This window comes from Octopus bimaculoides, chromosome 3, assembly GCF_046866305.1.
Source record: "Octopus bimaculoides isolate indiv1 chromosome 3, ASM4686630v1, whole genome shotgun sequence".
Lineage (NCBI taxonomy): Eukaryota > Metazoa > Mollusca > Cephalopoda > Octopoda > Octopodidae > Octopus > Octopus bimaculoides.
This window is the reverse complement of record NC_142930.1, coordinates 53,945,734-53,965,580: the sequence shown is the minus strand read 5'-3', so window position 1 is coordinate 53,965,580 and position 19,847 is coordinate 53,945,734. Positions and strand designations below refer to the sequence as shown.

The 19,847-nt window shown below is 36.3% G+C and overlaps 1 protein-coding gene across 2 annotated transcripts in view; it reads right to left on the bottom strand.

The window, feature by feature from the left end:
- LOC106877710 (pseudouridine-5'-phosphatase) overlaps window positions 1-19,847 on the bottom strand; it is a 210,908-nt gene that overhangs the window by 55,877 nt on the left and 135,184 nt on the right. For both annotated transcript variants that reach the window (XM_014926666.3, XM_089348987.1), the window contains 2 exons: window positions 14,338-14,430; window positions 1,394-1,626 (listed from right to left, as the gene is read on the bottom strand). In XM_014926666.3, the coding sequence (XP_014782152.2) occupies window positions 1,394-1,626; window positions 14,338-14,430 (326 nt within the window). The remainder of the gene's footprint in view (window positions 1-1,393; window positions 1,627-14,337; window positions 14,431-19,847) is intronic.

Here is a 19,847-nt window from a genome sequence, read left to right as displayed (position 1 = left end):
TATATGATGGGCTTCTTTTAGTTTCCATCTACTAAATCTACTCACATGTTCTAGGTTGACTCAGAGCTATAATAGAGCTATAGCAGAAGAAACTTGCCCAAGGTGTCGTGTAGTAGGACTGAACTGAAGACCATATGGTTGAGAAGCCAGCTTCTTAACTGCATGGCCGTGCCTGCACTTCACACTCAACCATAAAAAATGTGGAAGGCCACACTGAACAATGTAGCACTAAATATACTAAATATAAAAGAGAGGAGCATCACAAGAACATCTTTGACTATAGTTTGGTTCAATCAGGACTGAACTGGGGCAAAACAAAAAACAACAGCAACACATATCCAATCTTCATTTGAAACTAGGTTGTTACATAGCCAGTATGGCAACCAAGGCATAAGAAAATAAAAGCTATCCAGTTAGTTTCACTCATAAACAATGTGCAATCACAGGTCTACAGATACAAACTTTTATCTTTTTATGCTTCTTCAAACTGTTCTTATCAACTTGTTAACTATGTATTATCTTCAACAAAATCCACCAGAAGCACCACTTTCTCTTCTCCTCTCCAGTGCCTCAGTCCCCAACAACATTGCCCAATCCTCCTTTATAGAACTGTACCCTTCTGGAATTTTCTCCTCGCCCAGAAGTTTAAACTGAACATCAACAACCTCAATCTCACCAGCCTGGAATGGCTTCTAAATATCACAGTTGCCCCGTCTCATCCTCTGACTCATTATAAAAGTCAAGATCATTATGGTTGTTTAGCCTCATATCAACCTTTGTCACACAGACTTGTGATCAAAAGTATTCTAGTGATGATCATCATGTCTGCAGACAATTTCTATTGGATTACATTATTCAGTATGTCCTTTCTCTCTTGGAAGATGGCAGAGTGTAATCTGAGAGAGAGTTAGCCGCTAAGTCATGTAGGTCAAACAGTCACATTGAGACTGCCCCACTGTCGAAAAATGCCAAGTTTGCTGCAAGTAAAATCCATGAATATATGAACAAAAGGGAAGCTGCAAAGTGATTTAGTTACACAAATATATGTATGATGATGATGCACCTTGAAAGTTTAAAATATTGAAGGGAATACTGAGAAATGTATCACTGGACGATGATAACAATTTTGATTCATGCTGAGATGTGTCATGAAGTTTGAAGGAGCAGAATTTGTGATATCAGTAGAAGTCCATGGCATAATGAGTAAATAATCTTATTATAAACTAATTGGTAAAGTTGTTAAGAACATAGAGTAAGGTGCATTGCAGTACATATTCTGGCTCTTTGTGCTCTGAGTTCAAATTTCACCAAGGTCAACTATGCCTTTTCATCATAAAATAAAATAGACTAGGGCAGTGCTTATGGTTCTATAGCTTTTATTAGCATAATTTACCTTTTCAGGAGATGGTTGATCTGGAAAGCGTTTAGCACACACTTGAAAGCAGTCTGGGGCTGGTTTACTGCGCTTCACCTCAGGATCATCACTAGAAAGGACAAAATGATGGAACATATTCATTAGCTCTTGATGCTTCTCGGTCTTCCACTTAAATTTCTCTTGACCACTACCAGAAGCAATAGCGATTGGAATATTGTGCTTATATAAATGCTCAACCAGCCTCTTTGCTCCTGAAATACACAAAAAAAGAAACAACATTGTATTAGACCTCTGATGAGATAACATTGGTAGCAGATATCTCAGATATCTCAATAAGGGCTAAAGAAAATTACTGCTTCAGAAACAAACTTAAAATTGGAATCTTCCGATGAAAATGGAAATCTTGCTTAACTCTCTTGAGATACATGGTGTTTTGGTATGTGTAGCCAAAAAGACCAAAGCTTTTTTCTGTAGAGATTGAAATTGATGCATGTAGAAAACAAAGGATAAAGTGCCTAAAACTACTTTATAAGTATGTAAAGCTATAAATTTTATGAAAGCTTATGAACAGTACAATACATCTATCACAATAAGAAAACCTAAAACAACACAATACATACTCTTTTATTTGTTTCAGTCATTTGAGTGCAGCCATGCTGGAGCACCGCCTTTAGTCGAGAAAATCGACACCAGGACTTATTCTTTGGAAGCCTAGTACTTATTCTATCAGTCTCTTTTGCCGAACCGCTAAGTTACGGGGATGTAAACACACCAGCATCGGTTGTCAAGCGAAGGTGGGGGGACAAACACACATACACACACACACACACACACATATATATATATATATATATATATATATATATATATATATATATACATATATATACAATGGGCTTCTTTCAGTTTCCGTCTACCAAATCCACTCACAAGGCTTTGGTCTGCCCAAGGATATAGTAGAAGACACTTGCTCAAGGTGTCATGCAGTGGGAATGAACCCTGAACCATGTGGTTGGTAGGCAAGCTACTTACCACAGAGCCACTCCTGCGCCTATAATACATGTAAATAAATAAAATAATAAGCATAAGTGCTTTTGTGAAAAAAACACAAAAATATGTACTGTAAGATGATCTCTGATTGGCTATTACACTTCAAAACTAACCATTCACAATGTTTGTTTCATCAGGTCGATGGATCAGCTCAAAGTCCTTTCAGCTTGTATCACTTGGGCTGATCAATCGGCCTGGGTGTCCCAAGAGGGTTAATGTTTAGTCATTAAATGTTAGGCTAGACCAGTGGTTTCCAAAGTGGGTGGTACCATACCACTCCCTTGGGGGTGGTCGAAAAATCCAGTGGTGGCCAAAAGGGGGCAATGGATGTAAAAATAACAAAATAATAGGTTAATTAGGTTAAGTTTTATTTGTGAAATACACTCATTTTAAATTTGCTGCAGAAAGTGGTCTACATTTGTGGTGGAGAGTGGTGGTGGTGGTGGTGGTGGTGGTGGTGTGGGGGCACTAAGAATGTGACCTGTGTACCGAGGGGGCACCAGCCTGAAAAGGTTTGGGAACCAGTGGACTAGACTATAAGAGACCCCCATTGGTCATGAATGACCATGGGATTGCACAGAGAAAATTCCCCTCTGAAGCAAAGGTCTGGGCAAAGTTGTCCAGTAGTTACACATGCATACCAACCCCCTCTCTCCATGCCACTGATGTCATCCAAAGGAATGGCAAAGGCTGATACAGCTTAGCACCAGTGATGTCGCAACGCATTTTTACAGATGAGTGAACTGGAGCAATGTGAAATAAAGTGTCTTGCTCAAGAACACAACACACAGCCCAGTCTGGGAATTGAACTCACTACCTCATGATTGTGAGCCTGACACTCTATCCACTGAGCCATGCACTTTTGCTGACTAACACGAGAGCTATTCTATAGTAATCCAAGAAAGTGGATATTGTAGTAACATGAAAGAAAGATTAATAAAACAAAGACATAATGTAGAGAATATGTAATATACTGAAAATAAAAACATTATGAACAGTCATCTTGGATGTCCTTACCTAAACAATACCTGAGAAAAAGTTTGTTGGGTGGGCATGAGTGGAATGGCTTTGCTCATAGGCCTGCACAGTCAGAACTAAAAGAACTAAACAACAAGATATACCTATAAGTAAGGAGGATGGAGAAAGCAGGAGAGAGAAAAAGAGAACACACAAACATACATCTCAGTCTCAATCACAACACCATCCCAATATTGGTTTCAAATCTTGACACAAAGCCAGTAGTTTAGTGGGTAAGTTGATTACATTGACCCCAGTACTCAACTGATACTTATTTTATCAATGCCAAAAGGATGAAAGGCAAAGTTGACTGTGGCAAAATTTGAACTCAGAAAGTAAAAATGCTTGCCAAGCACATGGTTCCGGGTTCAGTCCCACAGCGTGGCACCTTGGGCAAATGTCTTCTACTATAGCCTCGGGCCGACCAAAGCCTTGTGAGTGGATTTGGTAGATGGAAATTGAAAGAAGCCCGTCGTATATATGTATATATATATATATATATATATGTGTATGTTTGTGTCTGTGTTTGTCCCCCCAACATCGCTTGACAACCGATGCTGGTGTGTTTACGTCCCTGTAACTTAGCGGTTCGGCAAAAGAAATCGAAAGAATAAGTACTAGAATAAAAGAGAGTAAAGAGTATGAACAAAATACTGCTAAGCCTTTTGCTTGGCATGCTAATGATTCTGCCAGCTTGCCATCTTAACACCCTTCCAGTATTAGTAAAATTTTTGCTTCTCCCATTATTAAAATGAAGACAAAATAAAATCTACATCCTCATAATTCTACTTTCTTCATCATCATCACGTTGGACAAAAAAAAAAAAACGTTTGAAACCATCTTAATTTTATTAAATGCAACAAAAATTTCTTCATCTCACTGCAACCAAGCCACTTTACTTAAGAGAAACTGGGCAAACAGATATGTAAACAAGTAATTAAGTTAACCAAAACTGATTAACTACTGAAATAATTGGCTAAGACAATCAGTTTCACAAGAATGGTTTAACCCTTTCTGTTACCATATTTTCAAAGAAATATACTGCTTTTGTTTCAATCAATTTTGAAAATAATGAAGAATTTAGTAAAATAGTTTTACCATTATTAATCTCAAGTTTAGCATATAAATTAACATAAAATTTTGATGCAAGATTGTAATTTTAATGACTTTAAAACATGGAGTTTTTATCATAAAATCAAGGGTAGTCTCAGGCAGTTTGGTATCAAAGAGATTAAGAAACAAACAAGGTTTCGTGATCTTTTAGCATTTAAACCAGTCATATCTAGCCAAAATATTCAACTTGTTTAATGTTCAAACCTACCATATCCTGCCTCTCACACCTACCCTACAATGTCATTCTAAAAATAAACAATCACATCATCAGACACTTGAAAGCTACAAGATAATGCCTGTTTAATTTAAAATGTGAACAACTAAACATTACATTTGATGTATTTTATCTGTTGCTGTCCATTGTTTTCAAATTTGGTGTACTTTTGTATGTTAATTATGGAAATGAAACTCATTCTTGCCACAAGTTGATAAATAAAAAGTTGATAGCTCCTAAAGTTTGGAAATTGCAGGTAATTTTAGCCAATTGAAAGCCACAGACATATTGATGCCTCTTTCCATAGTAACAAGTTATAGAGTCTGCTGAAACTACTATAACTACATGTATTGTCTTTTACCTGTCTATTTTCTTAGACAAGTGCCTATTTTCTGAACATTTTTATTACTTCATTTTTTTGTTTTGTGTTGAAGAACTGGGAGTGATTACAACTATGTTCTTGAAATAAGTGCAGAGGACCTGCTCAGAAGATTGTTGAGATAAACAAAAATAGTCTTCACAAGATTTAAATACAACTGAGGAAGGGTGCTACTTGAACAGTGGGTTTTCAGAGGAGTGTGTCACAAGACCAGGCAGGTTCTTTTTTTCTTTATGTGTTACCATGTCAGAGGCACAACACACTAGAGGAATGCATATATCATTTGATTCTTCCTGGAACCACAGTTTTCAGTAACTTGCAGGTGGGCCTACTCTCACATTCCCGAAATTGACAGTTATTATTTTCAGCATAGAATAATGAACTAAAGCGTTGAGCTTATTACTTCCTAACTAGTGAAAAACAGCACATGGGCCAGTGTAAAATGAGCATATAAGCAACATTGTGGAGTCCACCACTCTATGATTGGCTTGTATCTCTGTGAGCTTATGTGGTGCAGGAGATGAGCCTGGTGCAGCCATCTGGTTCGCCAGTCCTCAATCAAATCATCCAACCCATGCTGGCATGGAAAGCGGACGTTAAACGATGATGATGATGATGATTTAATGAGAAAGCTTTAGAGTATATCTCAAATTTTCGTTTTTGAATTTTCACTACAAAATATGCATAAATTGTTAACATGAACTGAATTACAGTAGTGTAATGTATAGTTTTTTTTTTTTTGTAATTTAACATGTTTTTTTTTCTTTTTTGTAATTTTTCGTCAAAAAATATATTTCATGGAGGATTTTTCCTTTTCATATTGCCTGTTCCAATGTTCCACATGACTTTATTCATTCAAAATTATAACTTTCGTCATGATAATTAATAATAAAGTTTGTTGTTGTACTGTTGTGCTTAACAACTGTTACACACAAAATACCAGCTTCAAACTTTAAATCTCTGTAATATTTAAAAAAAATTTTTCTGGAACAAGTCAATAACAACATCAGATTCAACATGGAAAATTACATCAATATATCAAATTTTAAAACTTCAAAACCATGACAGCAACAGAAAAGGTCTCGTTTAACAGAGTAATATGAATGCTAAAGTGTTCAAATGAAATTGGTAGTTTCTCAAGAGATGTATTTCGTCTTGGCTGTTACAAAAACATTTTCAAAAGTTCATTAAGATTACTATATTAATGTACTGTGACCTTCCATATATTATTTAAATGGAGAAGTGTGTGACAATGCATGAGAAAATTAGACAAGAATTATGAGAATCAACAAAGTTGTCAAGCACAAATCTTGTGTGTTGTGTTGAAGGATTTATAGTTCCGGTACTCCCACATTTAAAAGTGGCATGACCTGTTGAATTAGAGTAACCTTGTGATGAAGATCCTTTAGAGTAACGGTGGAAATGGTGGCATTGCTTTGACAGCTAATAAGTTGTTGAAGCCTTTTATTCCCAGATATTGTATAATGAGTCATTCTTTAAAGCTTCTTACCAACTCTGTCAAAATATTGAAGAGAAAAGAAAACTAGCAGAAAACAAATGTGGAGGAGGAGAAGGGGGAGGGGTATGGAGGACAAGAACGATGCCGATGATGACAACAACAATGACAACAACAGTAACAACAAAAAGTAGTGAAAAACATCCAGTAAGAAAGTTTAAAACAAGTTAAAATGGGCATGATCATAAATTTTGTTTGTGAAATTACTGAACATTTAGAAAATGAAATTGAATTTTCATACAACAGAAATCAATTTGTTGAAAACCAACAAAACAAAAAAAAAAAAAAGATAAATGAGTACTGCTATGATTTGAAACTTTATCAGACAGTAAAATAATGGAAACCAATGCAGTTAAAATATATGATGATTTGTAATAGACCTTTCAAGACTTCAGTTAAAATCATGTCAATCCTAAACTTTTAAGGATCTTTAATTTTCATAGTCAATACTGGCATGAAAAAGGGCATCCAGCTGGAGAAACCATGCCACAAAAGACAGTTGGAGGCCAGGCAGCCCCCTGCTAGCCAACTCCATGTCAAACCATCCAACCTATGTGAGCATGGAAACCAGATGTTAAACAATGATTATGATGTTGATGATGAATATACCAATCTCTCTTTATTGGATTTGAACATTACCTCAGCAACACCATTGTCAATTGGAGGTTAGAATAAACTTTTTTGGAGTTAAAAATAATAAAATACAATTAGCAATTGTTTCTCAAGAAAAAAACTCATAAATATTTGCACATTTGCTAATGAAGGCAATATATGAGTAGACACTAATAAATTAGTTGCTATTTCTGGAAACATGAAAATAAGTGGTCACTTTTTGTATAAGTTGTTGTATATTTTTATAAAATAATTAACCTTTTAACATTCAGATTACACAGTCAAATGTAATGCTAAATTATTCCCATTGTTTTGAATTTATCCTGCATTATCTTATAGCCTTAAGATTAGAATGATGTGATTGTTTATGTTTATAATGATATTCTAGAGTAGGTGTGAGCCAGATCTGGCCAATTTGAACATAAAGCAAGTAGAATATTTTGGCCAGATATGGCCAGTTTAAATGCTAAAAAGTTGAAAATATTTTCCTGTTCATATAATTATACAAGTTTCAGGTATACTTTTCTTTTTCTAAATTCTGTAATCATTGATTTTAATACTTTTTATATATTATATCCTTCATGAGCTGAATTCACAAAAGGTGTATGCAAGATATCTAGTATTCTTTAATACTAATGTTGGGAAAGAGAACCAATATATAGATTCCAAGGAATATTATAAACACTAGTGCCAACTTTATAATTAACAACACTGTGATCACAGTACAGTATCACAGTAGGTGATTCAATAGAGTAGTTTGAAACTGTGGAAGGAATTTTTGAAACAGTTTTCTTTTTTATGAGACTGAGAAATAGAGTAATTGATTGATGCATATAAAAAGATAATATCTGTGCTACCTTGGCAGATCAAATACAAGTGGATATAGAGTGGGTAATAAAAAAAAAGCCAATATAAAAATGTGTGAGGTGGTAGTAGAGGATTGATGGGGCAGAGGTAGTTCAAGGAACATTTGATATGTTGCAGTTAGATCAGATCTTCAGATCTTAGAAAACAGAACAAAATAACTGATAGTGTGGGCTGGAGATAAAATGTTCTGTATAAACTTGTCTAACTTTAGTGACTGATGATTATGCTTCTTGAAGAATAAGAAAAACTTCATGCTGTTGCTACATTTTTTCATAACTTAGTAAATGTTATTATTAGCATGGTCACACTGCCAAACATTAGGTATGAGCATTTGTTTGTGCCACATTCATGGAAACAGCATCAGTTAGTGTTTTATTCCTGGCCTTTCTTTAACTAAAGTTAGACCATGTAGAATAAAATGAGTGTTTTTCTCTTTCTTCTTCTGGCACATTAATTTCTCACATAGACACAATGCTACAGGCTTTCGGGGAGGAGGTATAGCATTTTATCAAGCTCAGCAGGATGAATAACAAATTCAACCTTGATGGCATTTGAGTTTTGAACAGACAATAACACTGCAAGGTATTCCGTCTCCTGTTCTACCTATTTTGCCAATCTATCCTGTAATATTTAAAAACCATAAGGAGTGAGAGGTGCAAACTGTTCCAATTAGACAATACAGAGTGGCAGCACTTGCAGCAATAAATCAGAAAATATACATGTTGTACAGATAGAACATGCAGGCATGGCTGTGTGGTTAAGAAGTTCATAACAGAACAAGTGGATAAGGGTTCAGTCCCAGTGTGTGAATATTGTTGATCTATGTTCTACACTGTAGCTGCAGGTTGACCAACAACTTCTGAGCAGCAGATATTTGGTATACAGAAACTGAATAAACCAGTTGCACATATGTGAGTTAGTGCAAGTGAGTTTCTATTTTCTGCTTGTTCTAGTATATCTTTGCGGGCTGCAAGAAAAACAATGGCCTTATTATCAATTCAGGTGGTGTCATATGTTTTCAGTCAAACACAAAAGCAGATTCAGGTTTCTGGACATGATGTGCAATATTTGTAAATGAAAAAGGCTTATAACTATGTTTGGGCTCTTTCTTGTTCATTAGACTAGGAGATAATCACCTTACCTGGAAACAGGTGAGGTTTGGTGACAAGAAGAACATCTGACCTTAAAAAGCTCTGCCTCAATGTACTCTTGTCTGATCAGTGCAAGAATAGAAAAGCGTATATTAAAACTAAAATGATAAAACAAAGATATGATGTTGGTGTTGTTATTGTTGTTGTTAGTTCAAGTCACCTCTCATAAATGGTATTCCAGTTTTGGCCATTTCGTATTTTATTCAGGCATTTCAAATTACATTATTTAAGGATCCCCTTTTCTTTGTGAAGGAGAACCAATCAGATGAAGATGGCTATCCCTGTAAAAGAAGATAAGCAGAGGATGGAGGATTCCAAACCTTGGTTAGACAGTACAATACTGACAACAAATGGATAGTTCCCTATTGCCTACTCCTAACCATGACATTTAATAATTTTGAGAATGTTAATCCACTAAAGTTCACCAAATATATCTGCAAATACGTCATCAAGAGAGCTTACACTGCAATGTTTACTCTGATGAAGCAAAACAGTTGTGATGGAGTAAGACAATTTCAACTGGATCAATGTATCAACAGCAATGAAGCTCTCTGACGCTTTTTTGCCTTTCCCATTCATGAAGATACTTCAGCATTCAAGAACTTGCGGAAATGACCAGTGGGTTTACTTCATTCAAGCAATTGTTGCACAACAAGCACAAAGTTTAATACAACAGTTGCAGTCTTTGTCAACTTGTACCAGTATGATCTCTTTGCAAAAAAAATATTGGTGTACCACCAGGTTCCACCTTAGTTCATATGGAACCACAAACAATGGAGACAAAGAAAGTAAGCTATCCTTATTGTAAGCCAACCTAACATAAATTTTGACAGTGCCTTTAGAGTAAAAAGTACAGTGTACATGCCAGTCAACATAAATGCTCCTTTCTTTAACGTCTCCATAAAGTGTGAGATTCAAGTTCATCTCAAGCTCTTTGGACAGTAAATGAAGTTAGCACCAATTCTATGTCAGTAGACATATACGAGTGCATTGAAAATGTATCTGACTTTATTTTTCTCCACCAAAATTAATGCCACATGGGCAAAATCCTTTGGGTGAGAGGTGATGCCACCCTTCTTGTGCATGCATAAAAACTTTTGCACCAGTAGGTTGTGTCAGTTTCCCACTGTTAAACCTAGAGTACAGATATGTAGTGCATACTCATTGAATTTTCGTTTTCAAACTAGATGACCAAATGCATCAAGCAGAGACAATAAAATCACGTCTCATCACCAGTGATGATGGTCTTCTTGAAGCCTGGGTTGTTGTTTCACAGCCCAGCATGTCCTGAGTGGTTTCCATGCAGAGTTGCTTCTGTTGCTCCACCAGCCCCTTGGGGACAAATTTCACCAACACTCTCTGTAAGCACAAATCCTTGGTTAAAATGGAATGCACTGATCCTGTGCTTATTCCCACTTTGTGAACAATTTCCTGGATTGTTACATGGTGTTCTTGTATGACTATTCATTGAACCTTCTCAATCGACTCCTCACTTCAGTTTGTGGACAACATGCTTGAGCCTCACCCATGGTACCATTGCCAAAGCCTGCTGAATCTTTTGGATGGTTTGAGCTTGAGTATCACCAAGCTTTTAGCAAAACTTGATGCAAAATCCCTGCTCGATGTGTTCAGTGAAAACAAACATCTGATGAGCATGCACTACACATCTGTACTCTAGATGTAACATCCAAGAACTGACATGGCCCACTGGTGTGATGCCAACCACAGAAAGGTTGGCATCACCTCCCACCCAAAGGATTTTGTCCATCTAGCTGAGCAAAATCGCAGTCATGGCAGACACCAGTGTCATACAAATTGGCACCCATGCTGGTGGCACATAAACGCACCCCAGTGTCATGCAAATGGCACCCATGCCGGTGGCACATAAAACCACCCATTACACTCTCAGAGTGGTTGGCATTAGGAAGGACATGCAGCTGTAGAAAACCATGCCAAATCAGACTGTTGTCTGGTACGGCATGCCAGCCCAGTCAAACGGTCCAACCCATGCCATTATGGACAATGGCCATTAAATGAAGATGATGATGATGATGATGATGATGATGATGATGATATTTATATTGGCACAGGCATGTCTGTGTGATTAAAAAGCTTCCTTTGCACTGATGTGTGTATGTGTGTGTGCAAGCAAACACTCCTATTTCTGTTCTTCCATCAGTTCTGTGTCACTCTGTCACTCTGGACACAGATTTTCACCACCCAACTCAACTATCAAGATTCTGCTTTCCTCTCTAACCCTACCTCTTGATAAATATATTCTGAACAGCACTCCTATATGATTCTCTGTTTAACTCATCACTACCCCCACCCTTAACACACTTCCATTTTATCACTATCTCTCAGGCCACTGACCTCCTATCTAAACACTAGAACAATAAATATCTCCCAGGGCACTTTAGATATATTTTTTTTTACTAAATATTTTATCTTCCCTCTCTTTAAAGGGTAATCTCTCTCCCTTCCCCCATTATCCTCAGTACTACCTCAAGCTTACAGACACAGGCATAATTGTGTGCTGAAGAAGATCATTTCTTTGCCTTGCAACTGCATGCTTTTAGGTTCTGGATTCCATCCAACTTCACAGCATCTTGGACAAATGTCTTCTCTCAAAAGCCACAGGTTGACCAAAGCCATGTAAATGGAAATCAATAGAGAGAAACTATATGAAAACTTTTTAGATGAACCATTAGTATTGTTGGAGTGGTAGGCTCATTCCATTGCTCAGTTTGACATCAAAACTGTACCAGTGAGAGTCTTTCATGGAATTCACTCAGTTGCAAGCATTTGGATTACGTAAATTTCATGGTTTATATCACACATGTATATGTATGTTGAGTTTTGGTTCATATTTTGTTATGTATAGAGCTAATGGCTCAGTGGTTAGAGCATTGGGCTCACAATCATGAGGTAGTGAGTTTGATTCTTGGACCAGGCCATATGTTGTGTTCTTGAGCAAGATACTTTATTCCACATTGCTCCAGTTCACTCAGCTGTAGAATTGAATTACAACGTCACTGTTGCCAAGCTGTATTGGCCTTTGCCTTTCCCTAGGATAACAACAGTGATGTGGAGAGGGGAGGCTGGTATGCATGGGCAACTGCTGGTTTTCCACAAACAACCTTGCCCAGACTTGTGCCTTAGAGGGGAACTGTCTAGGTGCAATCCCATGGTCATTCATGACTGAAGGGGGTCCTTACCCATTACCCTTTTAGAGCTTACATGACCAATTTTCTTGTAGAGAACATTCTTCTGTATGAAACCAAAACTTGGTCTATGGAGAAGGAGCTTCAAGACTGCTTTGATAGTACATCAGGTTTCTCATGAGGGCTCAAATCATCTCTTGACATGAACACAAGACCTAAAAAGAGATTTATGGACACACACCACACATCTCTAATATTGTTGCTTAATGCAAGATAGGCTTTGATAGCTACTGAAATCATGCATAACCGTATGTAATATCAGATGTTATATTTTGGAGACTTTCACAACCTAACCAAGGACAAAGACCACTTTACAATACTGATGTTGTTGACAGAGACACATAGCATGAAACTAAGGATCCACCAAAGTTAATGGTGGACAAAGAACCATGGCATATATATATATATATATATATATATATATATATATATATATAAGGGCAAAAGAAAAAAATTTTTCTTTGCCAATAAACTGAAATAGACGCTAAATCATCTAACCACATTGGATATTTTCACTATTATTATTATAATACACATGTTGAAACAAGGAAGCAAGCCAACAGAAATGCATAAAGATTTAGTTATCCCTGTATCCACCCAATTTCTGGATTAATCCTGAAGGATTTTTCCTTTATCAGCGTGGAACACTGAAAATAAATGGAATACTTACATATACCCAGAGAAAAGTAGACGCAATGACATAGATATATATATAAATACCCCAAATATATCCAAACAGAAATTCTGTAACAGGCCTTTGACATGTGTGCAACTGGTCAGGAATAGCACGTAAGTGGTTAACCCATCCCAAAGTGAATTGGAATTAACTTACTTCAAATATATAAGGATAAAATTTAGAAAAAAAACTTTCTCAGTGGCCAGTATATGAAAATACCTTTAAAGGTATATATATATATATATATATATATATATATATATATATATATATGATGTTATATATATATATATATATATATATATATATGTATGTATACATGTGTGTGTAAAAAGAGTTTAAAAAATGTGCAAGTTTGGAAAATTAGATAAAGAAAACTGTAACTAGGTTATGGGAGATAAGTCAAATAAGAATGATAAGAAATGGGTGCATCAAAGTAGAGTTATGAAAATCGGTAAGTTCAGAGCAGCAAGGTTTGTTGTTGTTGTTGTTTAGTACCAGGTCAACCTTCATTGAGCAAACATGTGATCAAATGTATTCCATCCATGACCATTTGTCTAATTAGTGGTATCAATAAGTACATTATCCAATGTGCTTTGCTTATTTCAAACACAAGGCTTTGATTTCTAGCAAAGTAAGTGGCCATGGAGATGTTTCTTCAAGCTTAAGGAGTATTACAAGTAGCAATAGATGAAACAGTTACAGATATTTGAGAAATATCAACATCATAGGCGCAGGAGTGGCTGTGTGGTAAGTAGCTTGCTTACCAGCCACATGGTCTCCGGTTCAGTCCCACTGCATGGCACCTTGGGCAAGTGTCTTCTACTATAGCCTCGGGCCAACCAAAGCCTTGTGAGTGGATTTGGTAGATGGAAACTGAAGAAGCCCGTCATATATATGTATATATATGTATATATGTATGTGTGTGTCTGTGTTTGTCCCCCCAACATCGCTTGACAACCGATGGTGGTGTGTTTACGTCCCCATAACTTAGTGGTTCGGCAAAAGAGACCGATAGAATAAGTACTAGGCTTCCAAAGAATAAGTCCTGGGGTCAATTTGATTCGACTAAAGGTGGTGCTCCAGCATGGCCACAGTCAAATGACTGAAACAAGTAAAAGAGTAAAGAGTAAAGAGTATTACCTGGTAAAAGAGGAACATTAGGAAAAGCTTTCTTTTGTAGTGCAGATGCCTTTTTTAGATATTCATCAACAGTCAAAGGAAGCTGGAGATCATCTGAAGAAAATGACAGAAAATAAATGACAATCATATACAAAGGATTATATGTTTTTAGATACATCGGATGGAAATTTTTGGTATAAAAAAAAAAAAAGCATAGGTTAAAAAATATACATTATTCAGTTTGGTACTTCATGCATCAATGTTTAAATTCTACTGGAATGGTCTTAAATTTTCATCAAAGTGAAATTTGAAAATAAATACAAAATATATATTGCATCAACTAAAATGATCAGGTTTTGAAAAGAGTTTTGTGCAAAAACAGAGGAAATCCTTCGATTCTTTAATAAATTGGCAAGCACCATAGAATAAGAATTAAAAGAAAAAAAAAAAAGGAAAAGAAATCAATACCGACTGGCAATACAGTTTTAAATCTCAGTTCAAGCTAATTTCATTAACTTTCCTCCAAAGAATTTCATTAACTTTTTCTCTAAATGTAATATTGACTACGTAAATGTAATTCATAGTGCTGATTGCACAAAAAAGCATCAAGAACATTCTGTAGAGTGGCTGGCATTAGAAAGGGCATCTAGCTGTAGAAGACATGCCAAAGCAGACATTGGAACTTGATACAACCTTGCAGCTTGCTGGATCTTGTCAAACCATCCAGCCCATGTCAGCATGGAAAACAGACAGTAAATGATGATGATGACAATCAAGATAATAGCTGCAAATTAACAGCATCATTACCATGTTCGATAAAATGCTTCATGGTATTTATACCAAATCCCTACTCTCTGAGTTCAATTTCCACTGAAGTCAGTTTTGTTTTTCATCTTCTTAGGTTTGATAACAATAAGTATCGGTCCAGAGTGGAGTGGTGGGCTAGTACAACTGTCAGAGCATCAAATAACATAACTCACGGTACCTATTCGAGATCTGTGTGTACCAAGTTCAAATCTTCCCCTCATAAAATAAAAAGGTAACACTATAAATAGGAGTAGTAAATGAGAGAGACTATCAGCAAATTTCAGCAAACCAGAGAAAACACAGTTTCTAAGATTTGATTAGAAGAGTGATTGCCATTGCCACCACCACCACCACCTCTTTCTCAATAAAGCTACTGTTATTTTATTTATTTAATAATATAAAATAGAATAAAATAAAAAGAAAGCAATCTATAACAAAGACTGAACCATGTAACTTTGGGTTGGCAGACTGCATGTATCCAACGTAACATATTCTGAATACAAGCAAAGTTGAGTTTAAGCTCTAATGTGAGTTATACAGCTCTATATGTATGGACCGATCCCTTTCGATAGATTTCCCTACATCATTAACCTTCTTTGGAAATAGGTCAATATTTAAAAATTACAAAACTAATTATACTTGAAGAAAGTAGATCATGACCAAATTATAACAGTGGTTCTCTTCGAATTGTAGGTCATGACCTACATTTCAATAACTAATTTGAATATGTCTCATAATCCCAGTTACAATCATGTCTTAATTAGAAAGATATCTAAGATTTAAGTTATACTTATATTAAACATCCTCAACATCATTGCTTTTATATCCACATTTTTCTTGCTAACATGAACTGGATAAGACATTTTTTGAGGCAGTATTTTACAGCCAGAGACTCTTCTTATGATTTTTCACATTGAACTACCACTACAGGGCATATTGCTATTGCAGAATATAACCCAATGTATGAATACAGGAATTAAACATGATCTTCTTCAAGTTTCAGGCTCAGATAGTGTAGTAATCAGATGGGCTTGCATAGCATTCAATGCACAATCCAGCAATCATTCAGGCTCAAAATAACACAGGGAGTGCGGAGGAAAAAAAAGGGTGAAAAAATGGTTCTAAAGGAAAGGAGGAAAATTCAGTTCAAGGAATCTTATCAACAAGCAAACAGTGGGTAGCGATTTTATTCACTACTTCAGGGAGTGATGACCCTGCCTGAGACAAGTTACGGGTTCAGCTGGCTCTGGCTGACAGTACCCGGTATGAGCTCCTATCCAGGGTTACGGAAAGGAGACAACCTTCAAAGAAATCCAGAGTGGAGCCCCGTAGGCAGTTTAGTGTTCAACTTGACACTCTTCCGGCAGCTGCTGCAACCAAGCTGGTGCCAAATGTAATGTTCTGCACTCCATTGGTCTATGTCAGCAAGGTCGAGAGAGGAATACTGATGATTGGGCTACCCAGGATTTTCTTACATCTAGCCTAGGCCTGCAGAAAACTGGAGAGGACATGAAATGTAAAAACCAGACTGGATTAGTTTATGCGCAACACCGTTGTTTCCCGAGACAAAAGGATGCTAACAATATATATATATATATATATATATATATATATATATATATATATATATATATATATATATATATATATAGGTACAGGTGTGGCGGTGTGGCAAGAAGCTTGCTTCCCAACCACATGGTTCCAGGTTCAGTCCCACTGTGTAGCAACTTGGGCAAGTGTCTTCTACTATAACCTCGGGCTGACCAAAGCCTTGTGAGTGGATTTGATAGACAGAAACCGAAAGAAGCTCATTGTATAAATATGTGTGTGTGCATGTGTGTGTGTTTACATCTGTGTTTGTCTCCCCATCACTGGTCGACAACCAGTGTTGGTGTGCTTACATCCCTGTAACTTTGCAGTTTGGCAAAAAGACGCTGATAGAATAAGTACTAGGCTTAAAAAATAAGTCTTGAGGGTCGATTTTTGTGACTAAAATCCTTCAAGGCAGTGATCCTGCATGGCCGCAGTCAAATGACTGAAGTAAAAGAATAAAAGAATATACATATATATATACATATATATATATATATATATATATATATATGTATACATACATACACATGTGTGTGTATATGTCCTTATATATGTGTGTGTGTGTGAGTGACTTCCATAAGTTTCTGTTTACAAAATTTCTCTAACAAAGCACTGATCAATTTAAGGCTATGGTAGAAGACAATTACCCATAGTGGCATGCAGTGGGATCGAATCAAAAGCTGCATGGTTGTGAAATCAACAACATCCTAATGACAGAGCCATGCTAATATATTAGGAAAACATAAATCATTATTAGAAAGGCAGAAACAGGAGGAGGCTAGACTACATGGTTATGTTCCTGTAGATACTGAGTTCAAATCCAAACAGAGTTGTCTTTACCTCTCATCTATAAAATCTGTTGAGTCAAGTGAAATTGCTGTCGTGGCCGATGCCAAAACTGCCTGACTGGCACCCATGCCAGTGGCATGTAAAAAGTACCATTCGAGCATAGTCAATGCCAGTGCTGCTGAACTGGCTCCCATGCTGGTGGCACGTAAAATGCACCATTCGAGCATGGTTGATGCCAGTGCCACCTGACTGGCCCCTGTGCCGGTGGTACATAAAAAGCACCCACTACACTCTCGGAGTGGTTGGCATTAGGAAGGGCATCAAGCTGTAGAAATCTTGCCAGATCAGTTTGGAGCCTGGTGGAGCCTCCTGGCTTGCCAGTTCTCAGTCAAACCATCCAACCCATGCCAGCATGGCAAGTGGACGTTAAACGATGATGATGATGAAGTACCATTAATGCTCTGTGGCTAATTCATTCGATTAAACCCTTCCTTATAAATTTGGGTCATTGTGCCAAAGTTTAATAGCAGTATAACAAGAAAACACCATGTTGATTTGAATATTAAAAAAGTGAAGCCAAAAATAATATACAGACTTTAAGAGCCTTGGAGCTTTCACAGACTTCATGTATGGGATTTCTGTAAATTTGTTTTCCAATTACCATAAAATTGGGTTTCCTGTAAAGTTCCATACTCAATATAATTACACCAACCATATAATTGATATATGATTTTAAAGTTAATAGTAAATGAATTCAATATCCTTATATCATTTTCACTTCATGATGATTTTTCAGGTGTTTTTTTTTTTTTAAATTTCTACCTTATATAAATAGGATAGTTCAGGAAATTCTTTTCTACTTTAGGAACAAGACCTGAAATTTTGGGGGAACGGACCTGTCAATTAGATCAACCTCAGTATGCAACTGGTACTTAATTTATCAACCCAGGAAGGATGAATGGCAAATTTAACTTCGGCAGAATTTGAACTCAGAACGTAAAGACAGACAAAATACTGATAAACATTCCACCCGCCGTGCTAATGTTTCTGCCATCTCACTGCCCTGATAGTTCAGAAAATTGATATAATGTTTGGAGTAAATCATGAGGACTTTCACTATAGTCACCAATAACTCTTCTGCACAAGAGTGGCACCTATTTCTGAGGCAACTGGTTCGAAATACAAAATGTCTTGAATTTATCACAAAAGCATTTAGAGAGAAAACTGCATATTCATTAACCATATATATATATATATATATATATATATATATATATATATATATATATATATATATCATCATCATCATCATCATCATCATCATCATCGTTTAACGTCCGCTTTCCATGCTAGCATGGGTTGGACGATATATATATATATATATATATATATATATATATATATATATATATATATATATATTACATAACCAACGTACACACACATACATATATCTATATATAACTAGAAATGATTCTGACAAAAGTAGCATTAATTTTTAGGTCGTTCAATTTTTCTCAACTGAACACTGGGTCAATTGAGTAAACTTATCAATAACTAATCTATAATGACTACTGGAAACAGCTGCAAGTCAAATTTACTACAATAAAGAAATTAATGTAATGACCATTATTTATATCCTGTCTTGTATAGCACCCTGTGTAAAAATCAGTATAATTGGAGCACAGCCACAGATTTACTATATAGAATGGATTCTGCCCCAAGAATACATGGAGTTCTTTACTAATCTAAACAATATTGTTAACTTGGTGTACTGACAGAGAGCTTATAAAGAATTTTGCTCAGATTGGTAATCTCTCACTAATTTCTCTGTACTGAAAAGTTCCTGGCTTTAAGGGTATTGCGAAAGGCCTGGTTGGGGGCCCAACCATCCCAGTTCTTTTACAGGGCTTAGAAATAACTGAAGGACTGCTGCAATAAGTTGTGATTCTGAGAGGGGAATATGTTCAATAAATTAACTGATCCTCCAGTATTTTCTTTTCTCCAAAGCCAGGAACTTTTCAGCACCTCTCTCTCTCTCTCTCTCTCTCTCTCTCTCTCTCTCTCTCTCTCACACGCACACACACACATATATATACACACACACATATACATATATAAAATATACCAGGAGTTTTTGTCAGGGTGATTCACACTAGTAGACATGCACTCTGAGTGCTCAAACTAGTAAGCCACTAAAATTCCAGTTTAGACTGCAGTTGAACGTGAGATTTTGTGACTGCCTTCCTAAAGCAGCTAGAAGTGGTTTCTCCTTGAGCCAGTAGGTATAGATTAAAGCAGAAATGAAAAGGCAAACTGTTTGGCAAAGATATTGTCAAATC